The sequence below is a fragment of the Pogona vitticeps genome, chromosome 13 (genome assembly GCF_051106095.1).
Source record: "Pogona vitticeps strain Pit_001003342236 chromosome 13, PviZW2.1, whole genome shotgun sequence".
NCBI classification, from domain to species: domain Eukaryota; kingdom Metazoa; phylum Chordata; class Lepidosauria; order Squamata; family Agamidae; genus Pogona; species Pogona vitticeps.
This window is the reverse complement of record NC_135795.1, coordinates 1,493,746-1,501,349: the sequence shown is the minus strand read 5'-3', so window position 1 is coordinate 1,501,349 and position 7,604 is coordinate 1,493,746. Positions and strand designations below refer to the sequence as shown.

Sequence of the window (7,604 nt, the reverse complement as noted above, 5' to 3'; positions counted from 1 at the left end):
GGAGGTGGAGCCGGCGGCCGTTGCCTCCTCCTCCTCCTCCGCCGGCGCTGAGCCAAGCCCGGCCGGCGAAGTCAGCTGCCCGCGGGCGCCGGAGCCCCAGAGTCCGCGCCCTCCTCCTGCCTCCGCCATGGCCTTTTGCGCTTTCTTCGGAGGGGAGGTCTACCAGAACCACTTCGAGCCCGGTAAGGAGCGAGGAACCGCGCCTCCGGATCTGGGGGGCGGGGGGGGGTCCCGTTCCTGGGGGAAATGGGATTTTTTTTTTTTTTTTTTTGCTCCGTGGGTCCGGAGAAGCCCCCTCCCGACCGGGGACAGCAGCCTTGATGAACTCTTTGCCTCTCCTGCCCTGCAGCGAAGCCGAGGGCGGTGGATAGGGCCCCCAATCACGGCCCAGCCTCGGTATCCAGGATCCTTACCGCTGGGAAGCGTCCCCTTTTCAGTCCCTGCAAACCTCCGAACGAGCGTTTCTTAGCTCCGATCACCGCTTTGGAAAGGTCATTTATTTTTAAAAAATAAATCGCAATTGTAACTGCAATTGTTTTTTTTTTTTCCAAGCGCCTTTCCAAACGTTCATTTCTTTTTTTTGGATTACAACTTCCAGAATCCCCCCCTCCCAGGATTCTTGGAGTTGTCATTTTTTTTAAAGCACCTTTCCAAAGTTTTCCAACTGTTCCCCTGTCTTTTTGGACTACAACCCCCAGATTCCCCCAAGCCAGGATTCTGGAATTTGTAGGCCCCCCCCCCAAAAAAAGAGAGGAACGTTTCTAAGTTTGAGGGTGTAAGAAATGGAAGCACAATGGCCTGGAGATTTGATATTGAAGACCCCGTCCCCAAATACTGGTGGGAAATCACTCTTTGGAAAAGGAATTTATCTTAGAGTTCAATGTCCAGATTCTGGCTGTAGATAAATCCAGAGGATTAATACATAACCAGGGATTGTGCTAAATAAGGAACATTGGAACATTAAATCCAGGAGCGTCCACAGCGAAGACAATCTTTTACTCTTTAAAAGTCTTTTTAAAGAATTTTTGTTACACTTGGGGAAACAGACTGACACAGCTACTTCGTCAAAAACTGTAAAAAGCCATGTAACAGATCAAGAGGAAAACCTTAGTCGTTGGGTAAATAATTGCGTATACTGTATCTAAATCTCTGTCTCTCCATGTGTCGGAGGGAGCCAACGGTAATCAAGGAAAGCTTTTCAAAACAACAACAACTATTTTTAAAGTCTTTTTTAAAAGACTGTTTTAAAACTTCTTTTAAAAGATTGTTTTTAAAGTCTTTTTACAAACATATTAAAGTCTTCTAAAAGATTGTTTTAAAAGTTTTTTTTTAAAAAAAGACTGTTTTTAAAGGAGCGCAGTGATTTTTTTTGATTCTGCTCTGGATTTGGTTTCCTTATGTGTATCAAAGCAGACGGATGTCATAATTTCTTTGAATGCTTCCTTTTGTTTCCAAATTTTGCTGTGTGACACTTTCAAGGACGTGTCCAAAAATCAAAAATAAATATGGGGATTTAGAGGGCCTTAAAGATGTCACTTTGCAGATTGAAAGCCGTGTTTTAAAATATTTGTGTGCTGCAGTTCTGAAATGTTAAGTTGTCGCTAACAGTTTTTTTGTGCATGATTTCAATATCTGTTTTGTAAGGGGCCTTAGGTCCCTGCGAGCGTTGAAAGACAGGGGAGAAATTAAATAAAGAGAGGAATCAAGCATGCCAAAAAAGGGGAAGGTGGAAGTAATGCCCAAAAGGGTCATTTGGAATCAGGTTGTATAAAACAACATTTTAATGGAGCTGGACTTTGAAGCTTTTTTCCTTCTATTTATCAGGAAACTCTCTCTCTCTCTCTCTCTCTCTCTCTCTCTCTCTGTATGTGTGTGTGTGTGTGTGTGTGTGTGTGTGTGTGTGTGTGTGTGTGTGTGTGTGTAAAACCAGCTTCCCTGATAATCTTGCTGTCTCTAAAATAACAGTGTCTGTGTGAAAGTCATTAAAATAGGCACCGATCCTTATCCACCTAAACCTTGGCGCAAGACAGGTACTATGGCGTTTCTCCTCCCCGACGTTATCCTTCACGACAGTCCTGAGAAGTCGGTTCAGGATGAGCTGAAAGGATGATCTTGAGCTCTCTGCATGAGTTTTTTTTTGGGGGGGGGCGTGAATGGTTCTGATTTTAGAACTCAAATCAATCCATCCATTTAGATCTCCTGAACTTCAGGCTAAAAATTTAATCACTACACCGCACATCCTCCCAAGGATAGTTTCTAGCTGTCGGAAGGAATGGACTGGGTTCATGGCTCTCTGAGTTTTGTGATATCTGTAAAGCATGCTTGCTTTTCCCGTCTGTGTAACTGACACAGGACCATACCTGCCAAGAAACCAGCGGTGAACTACAAGTGTCAAGGCGTGTAAACGTCAGTCGCCAATTTATGTGACGGGACTCTCTCCTTTCTTGTTCACCTGCAGGGATCTACGCCTGCTCCCGATGTGGCTACGAGCTTTTCTCCAGTAAGTCAAAATACGTTCACTCCTCCCCATGGCCAACTTTTACCGAAACGATTCACGAGGACAGCGTCTCCAAGTACTTAGAGCGCCCGGGGGCTTTCAAGGTGAGTAAGCAGAGGTGCTTGTAAGCAGCGGCCAAAATGTCTGGAAAAATCCCCCTCTCCTATATGTGTTTTCCGTTATTAAGGAAAGATTGTCAGCATGGGCTGGTCTCACATTTCATTTCTGGGCTAGCTGGAGGCCTTCTCTGATCAGAATTTGAACACAAGACAAGCATCCTATTAGGAAAAACACGTACCAAGTGTAACAGTGCACTCTTTCCTTATGTCCGTTGCATAATCTATCACAGAAGGGTTTTGCACAACCAATTTCTCATTTGGTGCTTGGCTGGTAACATAATCTGATTGCTCATGTGCATGCGTGTTTTTTTCCCAGCAAGATCCTAAATTTTTACTTGTGTTGTCTCTTCACTTCTTTAGTCCAGAATTACCATTCTTGTTTCACCCATGTTTTAGAGGAAATTGAGCCACCCTGGTTGCTAACTCATGGAAATACTGTGGTTTCTTCAAACACTTTTGCTGTACGAGGTTGCGCAGAGCAGACTGACAAAGGGGGCTCCTATGTTGTTAGTTAGAAGCTTCCTCCATGCGGCTACTTTTGTCAATAAAAGACAAACCAATGTTCCACTTATCACTGCAGGAAACAAAAGACAACCCGCTAACAGCATACCCATTGGATAAGGTGCGCAACAATAAGTAGAGAATTATTAAAGGCAAGGCCCGGACACATAAAGCTTCTAATTAAAGATGCAGGATGAACTGTTGGTTGAATGGGCATTAGTTCAGAGTAAACAGGGGAGAAGCATTTGTGGGGAACAGGCATTGCTAAAGCAGTGCAGCAGGACCCTCTTATCTCCAGAATCAGTATCTGCTGATTCATTCATCCATGGTCTGAAAATATTAAAAATATGGAAATGAAAATTCCCAGAAATACATATTTCTAATGATGATATTAGAAGTGAGCCAGAGACCACACTATGTTTATTATTTGCTATATTTGCATTATTCCGCCTCCACAGGGAGGGCGGGTTTGAACCTCCGCAGATACCTATTGTAATGCACTACATTAAGGTCTCTGTGTAACCATCGTATCATTTCTGTATTCAGTAGCAAAATTGTCCCTCAGCAGTATGAACAGCCTCGTTTGGAAGCAACCACTGTGTGAAGCAACATGTTGGGCTGTGTAGTTCTCTGTTATCATTTCCTCTCTTTTTTGTTCATTTTCCTTCTAGGTCTTATGTGGCAAGTGCGGCAACGGCCTGGGCCACGAGTTTATCAACGATGGCCCAAAGGAGGGCCAGTCTCGCTTCTGAATATTTAGCAGCACCCTCAGGTTTATCCCAAAAGGTGTGTTGAATGCAGCGATCGTTTCCCTTTTGGTTTGGCTTGTAGAATTCTCCGACTGGGCCCATAACCATTTTTGAACGAACGCAGCAAGTGGCTCAAGAGTAAGGCGGTGTCGATTTTGGGCTCCTGCCGTCTCGTGGCAGAAGTACAGAATATTGTTTTGGGTAGGCTGGTGAGCCCAAAACTCTCAGGCTCAGAAGGAGAGTAAGAGCGATGGCTCGCCCCCAAGATCACCCCATATGTTTTTCCCCTGCCTCGAACCTGGCTCTCCCAAGTCCCGGTCCAGATATCTAACCAGTAGAGGAATCTGTGGGGGATGGATTTCAAGCCCGCCCCCCCACGAATGCCCAAAAAATGCAGAACGCTACACATTGCATGATCTTTGGTTCTCTTGTAGTGGACCATTCTGGAAAATACACCCTGGAAATACATATATGTACATGCCTATTTCTGGGTTTTTAAAATATCATATTTTGGGGCAGTGGAAAAGTGAATCAGTGGATGCTGATCACGTGTGTGTGTGTGTGTGTGTGTGTGTGTGTGTGTGTGTGTGTGTGTGTGTGTGTGTGTGTGTGTGTGTGTGTCCTACAGTACACCAGCTTAGTAAGGGTCCCTTCGGTTTCCAGTCACAGCTAAGCAACAGGGTGATGTCCCTCTCTTTTCTTTTCCAGACAAAGTTGAGAAGAACCTGCGGAAATAATCTGGCTGTCATACCTGCTCCTCCAGGCTGCTTCTGGTGGACCCAACTCTGTATTGACCACCCAAGTGAGACCTTTCGGTGTGGGTCTTCCAGCCTCCCCTCCCACATATCCCCCTTTTCAGCGTCCTGCTGCCAGAACGGAGGTTCACAGGTGGAAAGAGGGAGGAAGACCTCGCTCTGCTGTCGTCTCTGGCAGGTGGGCGCCTCCACCAATCCCTGCGAGAGGCTCGGCCACTGCTCCTGCGCCTTCCATCGTGGCTCTTCTCTCGGGCGGGGTCTTCTCCCCATCTGTTGGACCCCCCCCGCTTGATTCCTTCCTCAGGGGCAGCCGGCTAGCGCTTGGAAGCACCGCCGGAGGTGGGAAGGCGGGCTGGGCTTCAAGCAAAGAGCCGCCCGCTTCTATGAGCCAATACACCAGCGGAAGGCTTTGTTCCAAGCGGGGCCTGTTCCCGAGTCCTCCAAGGATGACAGCAGGGCAACGCCGGATCCCACCGGCTCCTTTCAGGGGAATACAAAAAGCCCTGGCTTAACAGCTGTCTTCCTGGAGGACAGTTTTGAAATGAGAGCACCCAATGGCAAGCTGGTGTGCCTCGGCCGTCCTCTTCCTCCTCCTCCTCAAGCCGCTGGCTAGCAAATTCCAGGACCACGGAGGGCGGCTTTTCATCCACCCAGGAGCCTCGAGAGCAGAAGAGGCTGCACCCCAGGGCCTTTTCCACACCTGGACCACATTTTTCTGGATCACAGGATCAGTTCTTGCAGCATCCAGGACCCTTCCAACACGTCACAGGATGCTCTGATCCATTCCTGCTTTCCCCTTGACCAAGACGCTCCGTTCGTGGCTGAATCGTGGCCTCGGGCACCCTCTCTTGACCTGGGTGATCCAGCCGTGTCCTCTACCCTTCTGCCTCCCCTTCCGTCCCCTTGCCGTGGGGCATTTTTTAAAGGTAGCATCGTTGTATGAATCGCCTCTGCTAAACCCTTTTCTGGAGAGCAGGGGTGAGGAGAGTTTAGACGAGCTACCTAGAGAAAATGCTCTGGGCAACTAAGGGTTAAGCGTTGCCAGCATCTTATCCTGGTGGAGCGCTTTTGCTTTTAGTGGGGCTTCCCCCCCACGTTGCTTTTTTTTTTTTCAGGCCAGAGAAAGGGGCCACTGATTCATTTTTTTAAACGCACAGGAATCCAAAGTTGGCAACCAAGTTGTGGCGTGATTTTTAAATAGAGGTGATTTTATTTCGTTTTTAAATCTGGTTGAGGCGCAAAGGAATTGGGCCACCTTCCGGCATCTTCTTGAACCACTCCAGTTGCCTTTAAAGTCCGTGTTCACTGTGAGCTGAGGCAAGAGAAGGGCCCGCACGCACGTTATACCTGGGACGACCTGCTTCTATTTAAAGTCTGGGGTGAGGATGTGTAGATCTCACTGGAGGTTGCCTGCATGTGAAACATCACCTCCAGTTTTCCTCCATCCCTTTCCAGGTGACATCCAGGAATCCCTGTTTGGAACAAGGCCGAGTTAGATTGCAAACTTGCCTATGACTTACCCTTTTGCAGAATCTCTCCCCCCCCCCATTGCCAGTGGCTTAGGTGCCTGCCCGATGGTGCAAAATGCACGGGAGATCAGAATGTAGCTCATTCAGTCGGATCGCTCATTGCTCGGTCATTACAAACAAAAAAAGAACACATCATCACCTCAATGCTTTAAGGGCTAACGCATCAAGATTACTTGGATGAGTATTTTTTTAAATTTTTGCATCCTTCTTACCTTGCATTGCAATCATCTTCCTTCCTCTAGAAAGAGAACATCTTTCAACACATACCCTCTTGCAATATCTCTTCATTGGTCTTTTGGCCGCTGATAGGCGCCATAAGCCGCTTTCTAGGGTGGCTAATGTTGCTTTTACAGATTTAGGGAAGAGGCAGAGAATGCTTTTTCAGAGAGCGGAAGGTGAAATAAGACGGATGATGTTTAACTGGGCGGCCCTTCCTTCCTCTTTTTGCTTTTCCTCCTGCTGTTGTGTCTGGACTCAACAGTTTCAGTAGGTTTTAGGCTCAACAGTTTCAGTAGGTTTTAGGCTCAACAGTTTCAGTAGGCTTTCAAAACACTACAAAACCCCGAAGAACCTGGGAGCAAATAGGATGATGAGATGGATGTGAACCCCTGGTTTGACAATAATTCTCCTTCAAACGTGGTTAAGTTCTCATAACTCCCCACCACCATCACCGTCAAAAGCTCCCAGGGAACTATAGCTCTGTAATCAGGTTGCAATTTTTGCAGCACCCTCCTGAAACCAATTATTTCTAGGGCTCAGGGCCCTACCAGATACTGCAGTGAAATGGATCGTGGATGGTTTACGCACAACAAACATGTATTACAAAACCTGCCAATCTTTAAGGTATAATTAGAGTATATAAGCAACACATGCATGGCGAATTTATGAGCAAAGCCTGCAACATCTGTTGATAGTCTTGTAAGATTCCCCCAGATCCCCATCTTGTCAGGTCAACATGCCCACGATGAGTATATGAAGCCTTTTCTCAGACTTCAGCTGTCTGAAAAAACCCAGCTTCTGTCTTTTTTCGGCTTAGTCCTGTTAGGCTTCAGGGAAGCATCCATGCCCCCTCTCCGGCCACCCACCCCAAATTTTGAGATGATTCTGGAAACTTGCACTGTAAAAGCAAGTTACTCCCATCCCAGTGGTATTAAAGAAGCCAACATCTAGGAGGGCTTTTTCTCCAGCACTTCGGACAATATCTGCAGGGAATCAGTGCTTTCTCCTGTCCGCTTTTCTGCATGTATTCTCCGACTCATGATTGAACAGCATTTTTGATTCATGCACACTCAGGGAAGGCTCGGCAAACGCCGCTCTGCCTGCGTTGCCTTTCATGACGGGGCAAGGGGCTGTATTTATGATTTAAATAAAAATTCGTCTTGAATGTAATGTTCCAGCTTCAGCATTTGCGTGAATCAGCGCCTAATTAAAATAATAAATTGTTTTCCTGGAAA

General features: G+C 46.7%; 1 protein-coding gene across 1 annotated transcript; it reads left to right on the top strand.

Annotated features, from left to right (window-relative positions):
• The first annotated feature begins 24 nt into the window (after positions 1 to 24).
• On the top strand, positions 25 to 7,604 carry MSRB1 (methionine sulfoxide reductase B1). Its single transcript, XM_072983044.2, has 4 exons — positions 25 to 182; positions 2,459 to 2,601; positions 3,789 to 3,903; positions 4,575 to 7,604. Exons 1-4 carry the CDS (start codon positions 128 to 130, stop codon positions 4,601 to 4,603), a joined length of 342 nt encoding a protein of 113 aa, XP_072839145.1. The 5' UTR covers positions 25 to 127; the 3' UTR covers positions 4,604 to 7,604.